The 21,819-nt window shown below is 33.9% G+C and overlaps 1 protein-coding gene across 1 annotated transcript; it reads left to right on the top strand.

Moving 5' to 3' along the window:
* The first annotated feature begins 10,356 nt into the window (after positions 1-10,356).
* On the top strand, positions 10,357-19,381 carry LOC140055390 (phosphoribosylformylglycinamidine synthase-like). Its single transcript, XM_072100728.1, has 21 exons — positions 10,357-10,504; positions 10,663-10,741; positions 11,042-11,352; positions 12,005-12,113; positions 12,622-12,762; positions 13,176-13,429; positions 13,783-14,043; positions 14,227-14,457; positions 14,623-14,846; positions 15,210-15,341; positions 15,594-15,725; positions 15,815-16,226; positions 16,374-16,457; positions 16,568-16,723; positions 16,985-17,098; positions 17,226-17,377; positions 17,490-17,712; positions 17,831-18,037; positions 18,183-18,341; positions 18,506-18,661; positions 18,770-19,381. The coding sequence occupies exons 1-21, from the start codon at positions 10,357-10,359 to the stop codon at positions 19,090-19,092; spliced, it is 4,008 nt and encodes a 1,335-aa protein (XP_071956829.1). The 3' UTR covers positions 19,093-19,381.
* The last annotated feature ends 2,438 nt before the right edge of the window (positions 19,382-21,819 follow it).

Raw genomic sequence — 21,819 nt, 5'->3', positions numbered from 1 at the left:
CGAGAGCATCGAGTCTGTAGTCACGTCAGTTTTTGTGAGTTTGATGTTAAAGAAGCAAGTGAAGTTGCAACAGATGTAGAGCCAGCTGTAGTTGACTCCCCAGTATCATCTGTACCCAGTCCTAAACTTTCTGTCACTATTCTTGATTCTCCTGTGGCTTGTGCTGAACCTCTACTCATCCCGCAATCTTGTTCTGAACCTCTACTCATCCCGCAATCTTGTTTAGATTCCGCACCATGATCCCTCCAACCTTGCCCTGAGCCTGTGTCTGTTTCTCAACTTTGTTTTGAAGATACCGAGATTCTTCCAAGTCCCATTATTGATTTACCTAATGATACTCCTATTATTGAACCTAATATTGAACCCATTATTGAACCTATTGTTGAACCTACTATTACTGAACTTTCACAGTCTGTTGAACCCATCCCTGATAACATGTGTAGGCCTACTACAAGTTTTTACAGCATATCCTAACTTTTTTCAGAAACATATTTCATCACTTTAAACAAGATAAATGTGTTTAGAAGTATTTAAAACATACAAATTTATCCTTGATTTGTAAAAATCCATCAAATATAACGTATTTTGAAAGTAAGAAAAGTATATTTAATTTCCTTAAAGAGCCAAGATCTTAGAACACGAATGCTGTTCTATCTGTTGTCTTCCCCCCACCTACCAGTGCAATGCTTGCCTGTATGCTTTGAATAGAAAACCGTTCAGGCGAAACAATCGCCTTTCTTCCGGTAAAGTTTAGCAGGCTAACTCTCTCTCGTGACTCCGGAGAGTTTGCGGACGCAAAGCTCTATTTCCTATTCTCCCAATGTAAAGTTTAGCAGGCTAACTCTCTCGTGACTCTGGAGAGTTTGCGGACGCAAAGCTCCATCCCTATTCTTCCAATGTAAAGTTTAGCAGGCTAACTCTCCTGACTCTGGAGAGTTTACACACGCAACGCAAAGCTCCTTTCATAAAGTTTAGTTTGGCAGGGCGACATGTGACATGTATATTTTATTTTAATAATAATTCATGATCATTAGAAGATAATTATTAGGAAACTTATATTTTAAAGATGTGACCTATACCAATTCAAAATTACAATAATTACTATGTTTTGTTTTAAATTTAAAATGTGTTTATCGTGGACGACGTGTGAATATGTTTTTGACCCGGGCTTCCTTGTCCTTTGTCACTAATAATTGAGGCATATTTGCATATTTTAAAATAAATACGCAATAAAATTCATATAAATAAAATTATATTATATAATATATATTTTATATTATTATATATTAAAATGTATTTTATCTATTATTAAGTATTTCAAAAATAAGCACAGATGCCGGTGGTGAGCAAAATATGCGCACTAAAAATAACATTGGAAAACACCCACCCTATAGTTTCAAAACACAATCGCATTTCACAGGGTTAAAATAAAAGGTGATGCAATTATTTTGTTATCAATCAGGCTTTTTATTTATGTTAAACTCTCCAAAATTTATTTTCTGCGATTAAAATTATAATTTTAATAAAAATATATTTTCCGTAAAATAATCTAATTAATTTAGTATTAGTATAAGACTAACATCATTTCTTTTCAAAACTACACTGAAAATCTCCAACGAAAATGTAAACGATAATACACACATGGATAAGTAGCCTGCTACCAACATTGGGCCCAACGCGACAGGCCCGAGTTTTTAGCGGGTTTTGACTATAGTTCACGCACGATTTTACTGATATAGAAAAGATTATTTAAGTTCAGTTTATTGGGGTTAGATTGATTTTAAGAGTTTAATTGATTATTTTGCGGTTATGTCTAGGAATGGCCTAAGCCTCTCCCTATTTTATTTATGGGCCTGGCTGTCCGAGTCCATCGTCTGTCCTGATTGTTTTAAACAAACATGGTAACAGACCTACCTACCTACTGGCCTAGATTTAACAAATCAAAAGATATCTCTTTTTGTTTTACCTTTTCTTTACACCACCAGTACATTTACACATTACTGATATCATCTATTATATTCTGTATAATGGTTTCCACCCATTATGCCTTTTGTTCTTCAAATTTCTTTTCATAGGACTCTACAAATTAACAATAGGTCTGTAGGCCTAGTTCATTTCCTTTAATGTTTATTGGATTCTGTTCTTTGTTCATTATATTGTCTATCTAAAAAATTAGCAGGCACAGAATAATAAAAACACATTAAAGTGAAAATTGTAATTATATTTAGGTACTTAATGAATATTTTGATTATTTTTCAACATGTAAATTGACTAATTGAAATGCGTTCTTTTGTCAAATAAGTTGACTCTTGTACTAATAGGCCTATTGTTAAATAATATTTATTTATTTTACTTACTCTGGATGCACCTTCATTCAAGAAGTGTGCCACTGTTTCAAAAGTGTAGCTTCCAAATAAATTATTATATTATATGTAAAAAAAAGTGGAGTAAAGTTACTTTAGGTAACTAATTATAAAAGGCATTCATTTTAAATGTGTTATAATTATAGCTAATTCTTTATTTTGTTATTTACTTTATTGATATTAAAAATAAACTTCCAACAGCAAGGAATTATTTAATTACTTATGTGTACACATTGAGAATGCCATAGATATATTATAGTGAAAATATCTCTATGAGAATCCCTACCAACTGTACTATCTTCAGACTAGCCAGCAAGTTTGGAATAGCCAACATGCATTTGAGCAGTGGGGTGTGTGTAATAATTAGAATAGCCACAAGGATATCTCAGAAAAATTAGATATTTTATCATAACTTTTGAACTACTGGAAAGATTTTGTTGCAAAAAAATCTATAATAATTCTTCAAAAAATTCAAGACTATAGCAATCAACTTAATAACGAAAAAGTTATTGTGAATATTACTGAAATTGTGTCCAGGCAGAATGAGTTTATATCACACTTCCTGTTCACCAAGATAAATTAAACAGATACGATTTTAATCCTTTTTTTTTTTCCACTTTGACTGGTGACTCTACTTGTAATGTTTGATATTTTGTGTTTTTGCTCCCGAAGGTAGCAATTTAAGTTAGGGGAGGATGTAACCCTGTCATGTTTTAGACATGTTTTCTTTTCCTTTACTTTTTATTATTTTCCAATGTACCTACAATGTAATGCAGCTGGGTGCAGTGGGTGGGCAAGATTGTTTATCAATATAGCATTAAGATGTTTGCATTATATTGCTTTTCCTTGGAACTGCATATGTTTTAATCATTTTGTTAATTAATCCTTTTAAGAATTCTCTTTGTTCTGTTTTAATCTTCTTACATGTTTATCTATTTAAATGGGAGGTCCTAAATTTGGGAATTGACCAATCGGTCAATTTACCCCTCTTGAGTTTTGCCTAGTAACAAGAATGGACCAATAGGGGTAAACCTTGTTTGACAATTTTGGATGACATTAGGGTATGTTTTGGGAGATTTCTTTCTCTTTGCCTCTTGCCATCGGACGTGCTGGACACTCCAACTTTAATTAAATTTCAACTTTATATACTTTTACATTTCGAACAACGTTGAGTTCGAGAACCTATTTGAAAGTACTGAAAGACATATATATATATATTATATACGGTATACTAAAAGAGTACTAAGTTTAAAGTACAATTCAAGCTAAAGAAGATTGTGATATTTACACGTTGTACAGTTTGTACACTTAAAGTTTTGAAGTTATTTTTATTACACTCAACATGGAGGTATACCTCCATGCACTCAATGAGGATATTGGCTCTCTATTTTAGGTGAGTGATGTGCATACTTTTATCATTATTTTGGGCAGACTTGATGCCTGATCTAATACCTTTAAATTAAGTTTTGTATTGAATTGTTTTAGTTGTTTTAGTATTTAGACTGTACTGTGTGATTTAGTTTATCTTTTAATCTTCCATTGTGCTATTACAATGGTAGTATTGTTGCTTGAGTGCAATCAAGCAAGAGGAGATTAATTAGCAAAAGATAAATGACCCTATGGATGGATAGTTTTGCTTTATGTACACGTTAACTTACGATCAAATAACAGTTTCCTCTTCGCAACTTGTACAATGTAATTTAGAAAACTACAACAATTTTTTAATAAACATAGGCCTATACATCATACAACGTACATTTCTAGAAACAAAATTTTCAAAACTTTCTATCATTTAAAAGTCGAAGATAGCCAGGTCTCGGGTCCATTCTATTGTTGCCACAGATTGATATCTTCATCAGTACTTCTATGAATGGATGATTATAGGTGGGAACACGAACGCTAGTTGATCATACCCTGTACCGTTTGATCATACGAATGTGGAAACCACCTCACGATGTTTACAGTCGATACTGTTGAATGGATATGCACACTCTAATAAACACACACATTTTCATATTTACTGTCATTAAAAATATTCAATTGGTTTACAAATTCTTTGTTCTGTATCTCGGATAACATATTTCGTAGATATTTGGAGCCTCCTATAGTCATTTTTAATCAAATCAATTGAAAGGTTCGCAACTCGCATCGTTCATGATTTTAAATGAGTCAATAATCGTAATTGTGTAAATTTTTTTTATTACGAATGATATTATAGAATAAATGTATCATTTCTTCATTCGATTATAATTAGTATTACTTTATTATTATGCAATTATTATATCATTCAATGACATTATTAATTCTTCGTATCAACCTTTTGACTCACTTACTAAATTATTGGTGGCGCTCTTCAAAATCATCAGACCGTACCGAACCATGCATAGTCAATAGAAAGTAAACTTTTCTCTATGACCGAACACATGTGGATTAAATGATGTTTACGCTCGCGGAGAGAGTAGTAGGCCTAGCCTACACAGTATTTGTTTGCAAGCTTAGCCCCGTTCTAAACATACTGTAAGTTGGTTTCATTTTCTGTTTGTGTGTTAAAATATTGATATATCATTGATTACTTATTGTGTATCTGTTTTTTGATTAGTGCTCTTTCTGATGACTACAATTTAGGCTAGGCCTAATGGGCAGGTAAGCCTAGCTAGCTAGGCCTAGGGTAGGCCCTTTTATTTAGAACGGACTACTTATAAAATGAACGATGGAAGTGCGGGAATGATGTTGTCGACTAGGCTAGGCCTACTAAATAAAAACCAGGCTCATGTTTTTTTGACGTAAACGCCGAGTTACATATAAATATAGCCTAGCATATATTTATAGAAAGAACCTGGTCCTAGATAGCCTATAATATATGGGCAATCTTGTACTTTTTTAGGATAAAATTAATTAATTAAAACCAGTTTCGACAGTCTTAGCCAAGCCAAGAAGCTCTTGAAAAAAGCTATTGAAAAATCTTCTCTATAAATTAGTTTTCAACTTTCTACCAGCTAGTGACTGATAAATTGTCTAAACTGTTGTTTTCTCAACATGGAGATGTAATTTTTATTGTCAAAGTCAATATTATAAGCGGGATATTAAGTGTTTTTTCATGTTGAGGATCTTAGGCTCAAGCAAGAACAATTGATACACCAGCTTTCTATTGTTCAAGTATTAGTACACAAGCTTTTTCCGCCAAATTTCAAACAAAGCTAACAATGGAATACCAGTGGCCTAGCTATGGTCATATACAAGCTCCAAGCATTCTAGATATAACAAACTCTAGCTTTTATGGCTTTGCATATGATGAACTTAGAAGTCATTTTGATAGGCTTGCATTTGAAACATCGACTCTTGATAATATTGATCTATTCAGAAAATTAAGCTATGATTATGAAAGGAAATAAAAACAGACAAGCTAAATATTGAAACAGCGCCGTTAATTGAAGAAATAACACTCAACGATTACAGTCAGAATTGTAAATCCTCTGAGTTTGTGATTACTTATTGTGCATCTGTTTTTTTTATTAGTGCTCTTTCTGATGACTACAATTTAGGCTAGGCTTAATGGGCTAGGTAAGCCTAGCTAGGCCCTTATTTAGGACGGACAACTTATAAAATGAACGATGAAAGTGCGGGAATGATGTTGTCGACTAGGCTAGGCCTACTAAATAAAAACCAGGCTCATGTTTTTTTGGCGTAAACGCCGAGTTACATATAAATATAGCCTAGCCTATATTCATAGAAAGAACCTGGTCCTAGATAGCCTAATAATATATGGGCAATCTTGTACTTTTTTAGGATAAAATTAATTAATTAAAACCAGTTTCGACTTAGCCAAGCCAAGAAGCTCTTGAAAAAAGCTATTGAAAAATCTTCTCCATAAAATAGTTTTCAACTTTCTACCACCTAGTGACTGATAAATTGTCTAAACTGTTGTTTTCTCAACATGGAGATGTAATTTTTATTGTCAAAGTCAATATTATAAGCAGGATATTAAGTGTTTTTTCATGTTGAGGATCTTAGGCTCAAGCAAGAACAATTGATACACCAGCTTTCTATTGTTCAAGTAAGTACACAAGCTTTTTCCGCCCAATTTCAAACAAAGCTAACAATGGAAAACCAGTGGCCTAGCTATGGTCATATAAAAGCTCCAAGCATTCTAGATATAACAAACTCTAGCTTTTATGGCTTTGCATATGATGAACTTAGAAGTCATTTTGATAGGCTTGCATTTGAAACATCGACTCCTGATAATATTGATCTATTCAGAAAATTAAGCTATGATTATGAAAGGAAATAAAAAAAGACGAGCTAAATATTGAAACAGCGCCGTTAATTGAAAAAATAACACTCAACGATTACAGTCGGAATTGTAAATCCTCTGAGTTTGTGATTACTTATTGTGCATCTGTTTTTTTTATTAGTGCTCTTTCTGATGACTACAATTTAGGCTAGGCTTAATGGGCTAGGTAAGCCTAGCTAGGCCCTTATTTAGGACGGACAACTTATAAAATGAACGATGAAAGTGCGGGAATGATGTTGTCGACTAGGCTAGGCCTACTAAATAAAAACCAGGCTCATGTTTTTTTGGCGTAAACGCCGAGTTACATATAAATATAGCCTAGCCTATATTCATAGAAAGAACCTGGTCCTAGATAGCCTAATAATATATGGGCAATCTTGTACTTTTTTAGGATAAAATTAATTAATTAAAACCAGTTTCGACTTAGCCAAGCCAAGAAGCTCTTGAAAAAAGCTATTGAAAAATCTTCTCCATAAAATAGTTTTCAACTTTCTACCACCTAGTGACTGATAAATTGTCTAAACTGTTATTTTCTCAACACGGAGATGTAATTTTTATTGTCAAAGTCAATATTATAAGCAGGATATTAAGTGTTTTTTCATGTTGAGGATCTTAGGCTCAAGCAAGAACAATTGATACACCAGCTTTCTATTGTTCAAGTAAGTACACAAGCTTTTTCCGCCCAATTTCAAACAAAGCTAACAATGGAAAACCAGTGGCCTAGCTATGGTCATATAAAAGCTCCAAGCATTCTAGATACAACAAACTCTAGCTTTTATGGCTTTGCATATGATGAACTTAGAAGTCATTTTGATAGGCTTGCATTTGAAACATCGACTCCTGATAATATTGATCTATTCAGAAAATTAAGCTATGATTATGAAAGGAAATAAAAAAAGACGAGCTAAATATTGGAACAGCGCCGTTAATTGAAGAAATAACACTCAACGATTACAGTCAGAATTGTAAATCCTCTGAGTTTGTGAAAGCAATTGATTGTTCAACTCAAACACCTAAATAATGGGACCAGATCCCATCACTAAAGCTGAAAATAAAGCAAACTGATGAGAAAGTTTCTGAATTAAAACAACAGCTACACTAATTCAAGAAATCCATTCAAATTTTGTTCACCTTAGTAAAGCTTTTAAAGAAATGAGTGAAAGAAACTGGTCTCTTGAGCAACAAATTCTTAGTTTACAGAATATTGCAAGTGAACCTGAATTTGAACTACCTAAAAAGTTGGGTATTGCTAAACTGCGCAAACAACAAAAAAATTAATATTGATTAAAACACAACTAGACCTATATAGGGAGACAATTTATGGGGAAAAAATATAAAATTCCTTTAAGTTTGACTTTTTTTGGGTGAAAAACTTCAATTTTTGGGAAAATTACTGATTTCACAGCGCAAACCTCCAAAAAAAGCTGCGCAAACCTCCTTTAAATCAATTAATATTGATTAAAACACAACTAGACCTATATAGGGAGACAATTTATGGGAAAAAAATTTCAAATTCCTTTAAGTTTGCCTTTTTTTGGGTAAAAAGTTCAATTTTTGGGAAAATTACTGATTTCACAGCGCAAACCTAAAAAAAAAGCTGCGCAAACCTCCTTTAAATCAATTAATATTGATTAGATAACAACTAGAACTATATAAAGAGACAATTTATGGGAAAACAAATTTGAAATTCCTTTAAGTTTTCTTTTTTTTGGGTGAAAAACTTCAATTTTTGGGAAAATTATTGATTTCACAGCACAAACAACAAAAAAAGCTGCGCAAACCTCCTTTAAATCAATTAATATTGATAGAACACAACTAGAACTATATAGGGAAACAATTTATGGGAAAACAAATTTGAAATTCCTTTAAGTTTACTTAACATTAATAGTTTTTAACCCAAAAAAGGCAAACTTGAAGGAATTTCAAATTTGTTTTCCCATAAATTGTCTCCCTATATAGTTTAGTTGTTATCTATCAATATTAATTGATTTAAAGGAGGTTTGCGCAGCTTTTTTTTTTGTTTGCGCTGTGAAATAAGTAATTTTCCCAAAAATTGAAGTTTTTCACCAAAAAAAAAGCAAACTTAAAGGAATTTCAATTTTTTTCCCATAAATTGTCTCCCTATATAGTTCTAGTTGTGTTCTATCAATATTAATTGTTTTGAAGGAGGTTTTGCAGCTTTTTTTGTTGTTTGTGGTGTGAAATCAGTAATTTTCCCAAAGATTGAAGTTTTTCACCCAAAAAAAGGCAAACTTAAAGGAATTTCAATTTTTTTCCCCATAAATTGTCTCCTTATATAGTTCTAGTTGTGTTCTATCAATATTAATTGTTTTGAAGGAGGTTTGCGCAGCTTTTTTGGGGGTTTGCGCTGTGAAATCAGTAATTTTCCCAAAAATTGAAGTTTTTCACCCAAAAAAAGGCAAACTCAAAGGAAATTCAAATTTGTTTTCCCATAAATTGTCTCCCTATATAGTTCTAGTTGTTATCTAATCAATATTAATTGATTTAAAGGAGGTTTGCGCAGCTTTTTTTGTTGTTTGCGCTGTGAAATCAGTAATTTTCCCAAAAATTGAAGTTTTTCACCCAAAAAAAGGCAAACTTAAAGGAATTTCAATTTTTTTCTTCATAAATTGTCTCACTATATAGTTCTAGTTGTGTTCTATCAATATTAATTGTTTTGAGAGAGGTTTGCGCAGCTTTTTTTGTTCTTTGCGCTGTTAAATCAGTAATTTTCCCAAAAATTGAAGTTTTTCACCCAAAAAAAGGCAAACTTAAAGGAATTTTAAATTCTTTTTCCCATAAATTGTCTCCCTATATAGTTCTAGTTGTGTTCTAATCAATAATAATTGTTTTGAAGGAGGTTTGCGCAGCTTTTGTTGTTGTTTGCGCAGTTTAGCAATACCCAAAAAGTTTGTATCTAAACCTAATCTATACTGTAAACAAAATGGCATTAGCACAATCTCAAGTAACACGTTTGATGTGCTTGGTGATACCGTACAACAACCACCATCTAACCTTGCCACATCGACTCTGAAGCTACGCGAATTACAGATCACTCTAGTACTCAAGCTCTACAAAGTCTAAATTGGATGAACTTAGATGAAATATTATATGTAAATGAAGCTATTGTTATGTTTAAGATTATGAACAACCTTGCACCTCCATATTTAATAAAAATAAATTCAATATCAAAAACAATTACTATAATATTAGAACTAAGGCAAATTTAATAGTACCAAAACCAAAAACGTAGCTTATCATATAGAGGTGCCAAGGTTAGGAATGAGCTAAATGAAGATATTAAAAATGTGAACAGTGTCTCTCTTTTTAAGAAACTGTTAACTGCTAATTTCATGTAGCTTTATTTAAATGTAGTGTATTATTTAATTTTATAGTTAGTAAGTGTACCCTTGGTTCATTTTATTTCATTGTAATTGTTTTTTTGTTTTTTTATCTCTTTTGATAGTAATTAAGGTCTTTTTACATTTATTTTTGTTGGTGTTTTCCTTTAAACACGGTCTTACTGAAAAACAACTTTCAGTTGAAGTTAAGTATCCGTGATTAAATAAAGCTTATTATTATTATTATTATAAGTCATATACTTTATAGTTATACTTTTTTAGTGTAAACATCAATAATAATAAATAATAATATATAAAATAATATAGATCTAATATTTAATAATTTATTTTTTTAAAGAATATGACTATCATTACTCGGTTTTATAAAAGTCCGGCATTACTCCCAGGGGCTTCAAATGTTTTGTGGAAGAAATTAGCAAAGCAGTTGGAAAATTCTAAATTGCAAGATTTAAAAACGGAAATTTGTTTTAATGTGGAAGTAAACGGAGGTAGGTACTCTTCCTTTCTAATTTAAATTTTAATAAATTGTTTTGCCAAACTAATATTATTTTGAAAATGTCAATTAAACTGTGTATTATTTTCATAGATTGACTCAGTGGTGAAGAACAGAAGAAAATACAATGGATCTTAGGTACCCCTTTTGAAGAATTTAGTCTGCTGACCAAGTCAATCATAGTTGAAGATGATCAAGAACCTGATGGACTTCTGATTGAAATTGGGCCTAGGTCAGAAAATGTTTTTTAATTAACAAATTACCCTTCTTGTCTAGTCGTACAGTGTTAGTGTCGGTTTCAGTTGAGAATAAGTATTAATAAATAATACTGTATGTTTTGTTATTCGGTAGGTAATATCTGAAAAAGTAAAAGTCATAATTTTTGTTGTTCAATAAGGTAATAGGCATAAATTAAGAAAGGTGGGCATAAACATGCATGGCAGAATATGTTGACTGTATATTTAATATCATGGACATTACATTACACTATCTACTGTATATGATATAATAAGTTTAATTTTTATACACACAGGTTGAACTTCTCTACGGCCTGGTCAACAAATGCCGTCTCAATCTGCCAATCGGCTGGAATCAACCATGTGACTCGTATTGAGCGTTCTATTCGCTATCTTATAAACGTAGCCGACGATCATGGCATTGCTGCGTCTATCAGCCCCGAGGAAGAGAAGCTACTGGTAGCCGTACTTCACGATCGTATGACGGAATGTCGCTACCACGAACCAATCAGCAGCTTTGAAATTAAAGCTAAACCAGAAGAAGTCTTTGAAATTGATGTTATAGGTGAAGGAAAAGTTGCTCTGGAAAAGGCAAACAAAGAATTAGGTGATTGTAGTACTCTCAATCATGTTTCCCAAGTATAGATGATCTTTGAACTGTGTTAAACTCCTGTGTTTTTTAATTCTATTTCAGTTTTTTCTATTATTAACTTAACTTTAAAATTAATATAGGTAACTTTGTGTTGATACTGTATATCATTATATTATGATTAAAGTCCCATTTCCTACGTTTTTAGATCTAATTATAGGTCACAAACTACATTTAATGTAAAAATAAATATGTATGCGATAACTTTTTCGTCTTTAAAACTGTTAAAAATTTGAAAAATAAATTGATTCTAATCATTTAGAGACTTTCTATAAATCATAACATGCATTGTGCATGTGTATTGTTTCTTTCTTTTTATCATAATTTACCATAAAACAGAAAAGACAAGGCAAAAATTGTAGGGAATAGGTCTTTAACATTACATTTAGCTTAACATCCAACATGATTTCATATTCTTTTAAGTGTGTTCTAGTAACCAGTTAATATTACTGTACAGTAATTATTTAATCGGTCTGTGGATACATTGTTCATTTAAGAATTCATTGTTATTGAATTTATAAACCAAAGCTTATCATGACCAATAAATGGTTGATGAAGATTTCTATTATTAATATTGCATTATAAACATTTTGTATTATTCTTACTGCAGGACTTGCCTTTGATACGTGGGACATAGACTTTTACACCAACATGTTTATTGAAAAGGTTAAACGGAATCCAACAAGTGTTGAACTCTTTGACTTGGCTCAGTCTAACAGGTACAAAGCACTTTAGTTTTAGTCGCATGAAGTTTTACCATCTGTGAATGATGGTCATGAATATTTATTTACATTCTTTACTGTCTTGTAAAAGTAATATCTTTATTTAATACAAACCTAAATTATTGAAAATACAATATTGCAATGCTGTGAGTTTATCAGTGATTGGATAGAGATATAAATAGAATATGCTAAATAGCTAAATCAAAATGAGGTAAAAATAAAGTAAATGAAGTAAAACAGTCAAAAAGAACAAAGATACCATCTGCCTCAATATATACCTGAAAAAAAAAACAGGTGAAAAACAATTGTGGCATTGTCTATTTGCCTTCTAGCCTAAAATAAAGTAAAATAGTATTTGTAACCATGGATAATCCTAAGACATAGACCATTCTTTACTTAAATTCTTTTCATCTATGCAACATTTCTCAGCTTTCATTACTGTATTTAGAAATTCCTGAAAATATTCCCACAAATGGTTTTTTCTTGCTTTCTGTCTTCTTTCTAGTGAGCATAGTCGTCATTGGTTTTTTAAGGGTAAGATGGTAATCGATGGAGAAGAAAAAGATCATTCTTTATTCAAGATGGTGATGTCAACGCAAGCTACCAGCAATGATAACAACGTCATTAAATTCTCGGATAACAGCAGGTATCTTAACATTTTACGTGGCTTTTATATTTATATCCATATTTTCCGAATCGAATCACGATATAGTTCACTGGAATGGTGTCTATGACTCTTGTATAAATCTTGTTGTGCTGGACAGAATTAGGCATTATACCTGAAATTATTAGTTCTAGAGGGTGTCATGAAATAGCCCATAAAATACTACAGGCATAATTTCCATCGTAAATGATATTTATTCACATTTTGTTGAACCACAAAGTATTGCCTAAAGCTCTGTCTACACTATCAACTTTTATGTAAAAAAATGTGATGTGCCCATATATGGATATGATGATGTCATATCACTACCATATTTGGGGACAGACAGAGCTTTAAATGTTGTCAATGAACCTATACTGTTTTTTCTCACTTTGATGACTTTACTTGATTTTCAGTGCAATCAAAGGCCATAAGGTCAAAGTTCTCAAACCAGCCAATCCCGGGTCAGCAAGTGTGATGGAGGAATCTGAACCACTCAGGCATATCATCTTCACAGCAGAGACCCATAACTTTCCAACTGGGGTTGCACCTTTCCCAGGGGCTACAACTGGTACTGGGGGTAGGATACGTGATGTTCAGGCTGCAGGGAAGGGGGCACATGTAGTGGCTGGCACTGCAGGCTACTGTTTTGGAAATTTGAACATTCCAGGTAAATTATATAAATCTAAAAATTAGATTTTGTAGTCCTTATGAAAATTGATGTCAGACTTTACTCGCTCAAAAATCAAAATAAATACAAATATAACAGAAAATAAAACATAACAAATATACAAATATAAAGGATAAACCTTATCAAAGATTTGCAAAGTAACAACAATTAAAAGATATTCATTTACTGGCACTTATATGTATAAATAGAGTATGGGATGAAAGATATTAAGTAACGCATGCAGTGAACAGGCATAATTGCTTGCTTAATTACATAATTTTGCTTTTTATAAATGTTATATATTCAGTGTAATTAATTATTTATTATCATTGATTGAACATTTGTTTAAACAGGGTATGACCTTCCATGGGAGGACAAAAATATGGTTTATCCTAGCAACATGGCGCCTGCTCTGTCGGTTGCTGTAGAGGCCAGCAACGGTGCATCTGACTACGGCAACAAGTTTGGTGAACCCGTTCTAACCGGTTTCTCTCGTTCATTTGGCATGATGCTTACTGAGAGCGACAGAAGAGAGTGGGTCAAGCCCATTATGTTCAGCGGGGGTATTGGGATGCTTGAGAGTATGCATGCGACTAAAGACGAAGCAGAAAAAGGTTTGTTAAACAAACTAAATACAACACCATAAAAAATACTGTACTTCTTATTATTGTTGTCTCCACATAGATATTATATGTCTGTCATATAAAATAAGATTATAGTAACCTGATAAAATATTTTGTTTTTATTTCTCCATTGAAAACTAATTATTGACTGATCAATAATTGTTTACCATGCAGGAATGAAAATTGTAAAACTTGGTGGACCAATCTATCGCATCGGAGTCGGTGGGGGCGCTGCATCTTCCATTCAAGTTCAAGGTGACAATACAGAAAAACTGGACTTCGAAGCCGTGCAGCGCGGTGATGCGGAGATGGAACAGAAACTAAACCGAGTTATAAGGGCGTGCATTGAGATGGTTGATACAAACCCTATATGTAGTATACATGATCAAGGAGCTGGAGGCAATGGTGAGTTTGCATGCAATGTGCTTATTTTTATTATTTTACTAAGTACAGTAGCACCCCTCATTTGGGACATCCCTATTAAGGGGACACTTTGTCAGACAAATGTACTTATTTTTATGTCAAACTATGGCTAACATCTGACCAATTAAATCATTTTTTTGTGTACAGGTAATGTTTTAAAGGAGATATGTGAACCTGCAGGTGCTCTAATAAAAGCTAAGGAATTCCAACTAGGTGATCCAACCATCAACACCTTAGAACTATGGGGTGCAGAATACCAGGAGTCCAATGCCATACTAATACGATCTGAGGATCAAGAAAAACTTCAAGATATTTGTGACAGAGAGAAATGTCCAGCTGTTTTTGTTGGTGACATTACAGGTGATGGGAAGGTAATATTTGGATGATTTTTTTTACCTACTTTATTCTAAATTTTTTTAGTGGAGCTGTTGCTTGGTGGTTTAACATGCTTGCCTTCCAATTCCAAGGTCAAGGGTTCAATCAAGGTCAAGGGTTGTAACTCACGACTCTTTCAACTTCACTCCCTAAGCCTGAAATAAAACTTAGTTTATAAGCACGATAAACTATAAAATATTTTATCCATCCTGTAATTGGCAAGTTTGTGCTTACTGTGGGATAAGTATGAAAAAACGCATTTAAATACTACAGTGTTACTAATTTTGAAGAATGCCTTTTCATGCACAGATAGAGTGCATAAGAGTTTTGCAATACAAAAATATTTTGTTTTGTTTCAGATTCGTCTTGAGGTGGAAAAGAAAGTGGAAGCTGGTAAGGGTGATGCAGAACCTCCAAGCATAAAAAGAACAGCACTTACTTATCCAGTTGATCTCCAACTTGAATGGGTTCTTGGGAAGATGCCGCAAAAGGTATGATGGAGACTTGATAGTAGAGTAGTGTCGGTAATAAGTTTGAACCATACCATGAATGCATCAGTGGTGTAATGGTAGTATGTCTGCATATCAAGCAGAAGATTCCAGGTTCAAATCTCAGCTGAGGTCACCTTTTCTCAATCTCACAGATTTCATCATAAATAACCATTGAAAATAATTATGTGTTATAATAATAGTGTCTCTTTCTGTCTGTAAAATTATATAGAATTATATTTTTTTTTCTCTCAGGTTTTCAAGTATGATCGATGTAAACCAAAACTTAAGCAGTTAACACTACCTGATGGGTTGACTGTCCGATGTGCACTCGACCGTGTTCTGCGTCTACCTTCAGTAGCCAGTAAAAGATTTTTGACTAATAAGGTAAAGATCTGTTTATCTTTAATATTGCATAATTTATTTGTGTGAAGGAATATGGAAAGTGTATAACCAGGATATATTGTTTCTGTTAGGTTGATCGTGCTGTCACGGGCCTGATAGCCCAGCAGCAATGTGTAGGCCCCCTGCACACACCACTCGCTGATGTTGCTGTTATCGCACTCTCCCACTTTGAAACTGTAGGCTCAGCTACAGCCATTGGAGAGCAGCCTATTAAAGGGTTAGTCGATCCTGGCTGTGGTGCCAGGATGTCTGTAGGAGAAGCCCTTACCAATCTTGTGTTTGCTAGGGTCTCCGATCTTAAAGATGTCAAATGTAGCGGTAACTGGATGTGGCCAGCGAAGCTTCCTGGTGAGGGTGCTGCATTGTATGATGCATGCGAGGCTATGTGCGAGGTGATGGGCAAGTTGGGTGTTGCTGTGGATGGTGGGAAGGACTCTTTGAGTATGGCTGCCAGGATAGGCTCTGAAACGATCAAAGCTCCAGGTTAGACATTTCATGCTTGTTAATAACTAGTATAGAGTCTGATGTACAATATTGTGAATTATTTTAATAAGTTAAGCTTGAATACACTAATACACTTCTTTACTCCATTTACTTACTAATAATGAAATATCAATTACAATTTTTTAGGTGCATTGGTTGTGTCTGTGTATGTGGCATGCCCAGATATTACTGCAACTGTGACCCCTGACCTTAAATGTCCAGACAGTAAAGGTAAAGTGAATATAACATTGCACATTTTGTTAGGTACAATTAAATTAACTACCTAAACAAACAAAAAATATAATATATTTATAAACAAGACTTTACATATTCTATTTCAGGGACTTTGCTCTGGGTTTCATTTGGTAAAAGGCATAACCGGTTAGGTGGTAGTGCCCTCGCTCAGTGCTATAATCAACTCGGACAATCCTCGCCTGATCTCGATGAACCGGAAACGTTTGTAAGGGCTTTCAACACAACGCAAAATCTTATCAAAGGTAGTCATTTTCATAGACTTATTAATTAGACGTTTACAATAAATTCATTTACTTGTAGTTATAATATAAAGCGCTGTCTACACTATCAAACTAGTTTGACAAAAAAATGTGATGCGCCTAAATAGGGTAGTGAAATTCCCAAAAATGGTAGTGATATGATATCATGTCCATATATGGACATATCACATCACATAAAGTTTGATAGTGTAGACAGAGCTTTAGAGATATGAATTCAACTTTGTCTTTTGTATCCTTTTGTAGATAGAAAAATATCAGCTGGTCATGATATTAGTGATGGCGGTATTGTAACAACATTATTAGAAATGGCGTTTTCTGGGAATTGTGGTATTGACGTCAAACTTTCCGAACCTGATGGTAAGCATTATGCTATCTCTATAAATGCCTCGAATGGATCTGTAAAGTGTCATTTTAATCTTTCATATAGTTCCAGAACCTCTGGTAAGCAATAATACATTGTAAGACTTTATATATTTATTTTCAGTAACTGCAATTGATATTCTGTTTGCTGAAGAAGTAGGGCTGGTGTTAGAAGTAACAGCTAATGCTAGTGAGGACATTTGTAGACAGTTCAGTGACAATAATGTCCTTTGTTCTCTAATTGGTCACTCTAGTGGATCAGGTCAAGGGTCAATGGTAAGTTTTTGTTTTTTTTAAATGGAAGCAATATTTGAACATTTATTTACGATCATTTATCATTTATGATGGTTTTTAGAATGAATCTGAATATTTTACATGTAAATTATAGGTTGTCATCTCGGTAAATGAGAAAGAAGTCTTGAATGAAAAGATGACTGTTCTTAGAGACGTGTGGGAAGAGACTAGTTTTCAACTGGAAAAACTACAAGCAAATCCAGAGTGTGTTGAAGTGGAGCAACGCAATTTAGCAAATAGAACAGCACCACCATTTAAATTAACCTTTGACCCTGTTGCAACAAATTTGAATTCTGTTAAAAAGGGATGCTCTAAAGGTTAGAACCAATTTTGGAATATTGATTATCTTGTTCTGAATTTTAATTTGTTAAAGTAATACGAGTTAAATTTGGCTCATTAGTTACCATATACATAATCATAATTGGCCTTCCATAGATGGAATGAAACCAAAGGTTGCTGTGATCCGTGAGGAAGGCAGTAATGGAGATCGAGAGATGAGTTCAACACTACACATGGCTGGCTTTGAAACATGGGACGTCAATATGCAAGATTTAGCTTGCGGGAAAGTCACCCTCGATCAATTCCGTGGAGTAGTTTTTGTTGGTGGCTTCAGTTTTGCAGACGTTTGTGGTTCTGCAAAAGGTATACTTTTCTGATTGCACTTTTTGTAGCATAGCAAAAATACATGCGGGAGCAGTAACCAAGTATTATACTAGTATTAGACAGATAGTAACCTAAATAAATATTTATTCTAGTTTATTTAAATAATGTTTATTAATCATTTTAGGTTGGGCAGCAACTATTTTGTTCAACCCAGCTGTGCGTGCTCAGTTTGATGCATTTAGAGCAAGGAAAGACACTTTCTCACTGGGTGTATGCAATGGCTGCCAACTAATGGGCCTGCTAGGCTGGGTTGCTCCAGATGTCACCAAGGAGCTTACTACAGGTAAGGTATCATGAGGTATATTTAGTAAGTAGTGTAGTGGTAGTAGGACACCGGTGTAAAGCATGTAATGCCTCTTTGACAAGTAAAAAGAAAATATGAACTACTTTTTGATATCCATTTGTTGACAGACTGTTTATTATGAATTATTTGTTATTGTCTTTTAGACGCAGCATCAGCTCAGCAAGGAGTCCATCTTGCTCATAATCTTTCCGAGCGTTTTGAGTCTCGTTTTGTTGCTGTAAAGATTAATGAAAGCCCTGCTTTAATGCTGAAAGGAATGGAAGGCTCTGTGCTTGGTGTCTGGACACAGCATGGAGAAGGTTAGATATTGATACCTCTTGATAATGATGGATGCTTAGTACAAACTTATATTTTAATTTAACTAAAAATGTTATTAAATTTACTCAACTCAAATTGTTTCTCTCTAGGGCACATGAAGTTTTCTAACAAAGAAACAAAAGACACAGTTCTGTCTGAAAATCTTGCACCAGTGCGCTTTGTCGATGACAAAGGAGAAGTGACAACTGAATACCCGTTGAACCCCAATGGCTCACCCAATGGCGTAGCGGCAATTTGCTCCGCAGATGGCCGTCATCTGGCGATCATGCCTCATCCAGAGCGTACAACTTTGACGTGGCAATGGCCATGGATGCCGCAAGATTGGCGGGAGACATTACAAGCGTCACCGTGGATGAAGATGTTCCAAAATGCTTGTTCATGGTGCTTGGAGACGTCGGAGGCAGATAGATAATAATATTGCTTATACATGGGATATATTTTAAAAAAATAATATCTTGTTGGTGGTGCTTCAGAGGCAGATACTATTGCTTTATGCATGAAAATGGGATATAATTATATACTGTATAAATGTGTTCCTCTTCTCAACAATATTATTTATTGAGGCTTAATTTCAGCAATATATATTTTTTTTCTCTTTTGTGGGGGCAACCCACTTTTATTGCAATGATAAACAACAATATGGTGAAGGTTACAGTATATATGTCTGTCTATCTATCTATTTATCAATGAATATTTAAGTGATATTACGCAGACAGAGGAAGATTATGTAAAATATTTTGAAATTGTGTTGAAGTCTAGATAAAACAAACATGTATACAGAGAAAATTTATATTACAGAGCTAAAACGATATAAAGATTGATATTCAGTATTAAAAAGAGTTTCGATATAATATAAATAAATATGATAAAATGGTATATTGCATTATAAGATTATGTTTTGTTTGGGTACTTTTATAAAATTGTATAGTTTTACATTTTGAACATAATATTGCTTTTATTAATTAAATTTTTTTAAATAGTTCTATCTTAAATAAATTCCAAGTGATAATCCGTTTGCTTGTTTTATAAATAATGCAAGATTTGTAAATACTAAATGTAAATAAAGAGATGAGTTCATTAACAAGCGTGTTCTGAGTTCCTATAATTATGTCTTACCACTCGGGGAAACCTGACCGTAATGTTTCATTAGTCGGAATACATTTAACCGATCAGTTTACGGAACTTCCTCAAATCTGATTGAATGCTGTTACAGGTGTACAACATATGTTTTTCACTTTCTATTTCTATACAACACTTTTTGCAACAATCACTTTTATTAAGATTCCACTTCTTTAAGTTTTTTCACGCTGCTGCTCTAGCCCGCTACGTCATACGAGATAACTCATTCATTAGATGAAATCAAGCAGCAGTATAATACTACACTTTGACATTTTTGTTAAAATGGAAACTCGACTATAATTTATAGGTATTGAATCCAAAAAAACGGCTGGGAAAAGAGTCTAATAACAAATCCCAAAGCATTTCTGGTATTTATGAGTCCCATGATATTACATGGGTACTATAATTCACTGTCAGATAATCATTGAATTATTATCAAAACAGTCCATTGAAGTTTTTTTTTGTAAAAGGATAAGTATCTAGGCTTGATGAAGTGACCCCCCAGACTTGACCTTAGCAATAAAAATAAGCAAGCAGCGTTTTTTGTAAGAAATATTCTTGTCTTGTCTAAACTCTTTCCTCCACTCTTCTACAGATTTTGTTTTTTTTTCTTTATCATCTTTCACTTTTTCCACTTTGTAATCAAATTTGTGAGCGGTTAGAATTTTAAGTTTTGTAGTTATTTCCTTTTCTAGTTCATCAAGTGCGTTTTTACTTGCGGAGGACACACGTGATTGGGTTGACATGATGATGACATCATCAGGAAGCATGTCTTGCAAGGAATGAACAAGTAGGTGTAAACACTTCTCGTCTCTGGGAAGTTAAAAGATAGTTAAGAGAGTGAGTGAGTTTAATCTAGCACAACCTGAACGCTTTAATCGAACTTTAATGAATATGTTAGGTATACACTCGAAGGCGAAAAGAAGGAAAGCTGGAGTCGCTATATCAGTGCTTTGGTTCATGCTTACAACTGTATGAAGCATGACAGTACAGGTTTCTCACCTTATTTTCTGATGTTCGGACGAGAGGCGAGACTTCCTGTTGACTTACGGTTTGGAATTAGCCCAGATGGATTTGGTAACGCTGACCCCATAAAGTACGTCAACGATCTGAGAGACCAACTATCGCTTGCCTATCAAATGGCATCTGAAGAGGCAGCGAAGTCAGCACGCAAGAACAAAGTTCGACATGATTTGAAAGTACGAGTCAATGATCTTCATCCAGGTGATCGAGTGTTGATTCGAAATCTGGGACTACAGGGTAAACACAAACTCGCTGACCAGTGGGACTCCGTGTGAAGCCAGAATCAAATAGTGGTCGAGTAGGCCTACGAACACTACATCGAAACATACTTCTGCCCATCGACTATTTAAACAAAGAAGATCCACCAGCAAAACCTACTAAACAGAAGATAAACCGCCCTATTACACGCGGTCTAAGGCAAAAGTTCATGTCACTGAGAGCGAGCATGATGACAGTGGTGAATCCAGTGAGAAGGAGGTTACAATGCTAGTCTCATTAGACTTCTCAGTCACACTCCCTGTAGAAACGTTTACAGTTTCGTCCATTTCACCCCATTTTCCGCTGAATGTAGATGCCCAAGAATTTGTCCATGAAACTACTCCTGCTATATATCTCATATTAGTGCTGGAAATGTTTCCACTGATAGTAGTCCTGTAAATGCGTTCTTTGACGAGAGCATCGAGTCTGTAGTCACGTCAGTTTTTGTGAGTTTGATGTTAAAGAAGCAAGTGAAGTTGCAACAGATGTAGAGCCAGCTGTAGTTGACTCCCCAGTATCATCTGTACCCAGTCCTAAACTTTCTGTCACTATTCTTGATTCTCCTGTGGCTTGTGCTGAACCTCTACTCATCCCGCAATCTTGTTCTGAACCTCTACTCATCCCGCAATCTTGTTTAGATTCCGCACCATGATCCCTCCAACCTTGCCCTGAGCCTGTGTCTGTTTCTCAACTTTGTTTTGAAGATACCGAGATTCTTCCAAGTCCCATTATTGATTTA

Source organism: Antedon mediterranea, chromosome 7 (assembly GCF_964355755.1).
Source record: "Antedon mediterranea chromosome 7, ecAntMedi1.1, whole genome shotgun sequence".
NCBI lineage: Eukaryota > Metazoa > Echinodermata > Crinoidea > Comatulida > Antedonidae > Antedon > Antedon mediterranea.
Note: the sequence above shows the minus strand (reverse complement) of the source record. Positions and strands in the feature narration are given on the sequence as shown.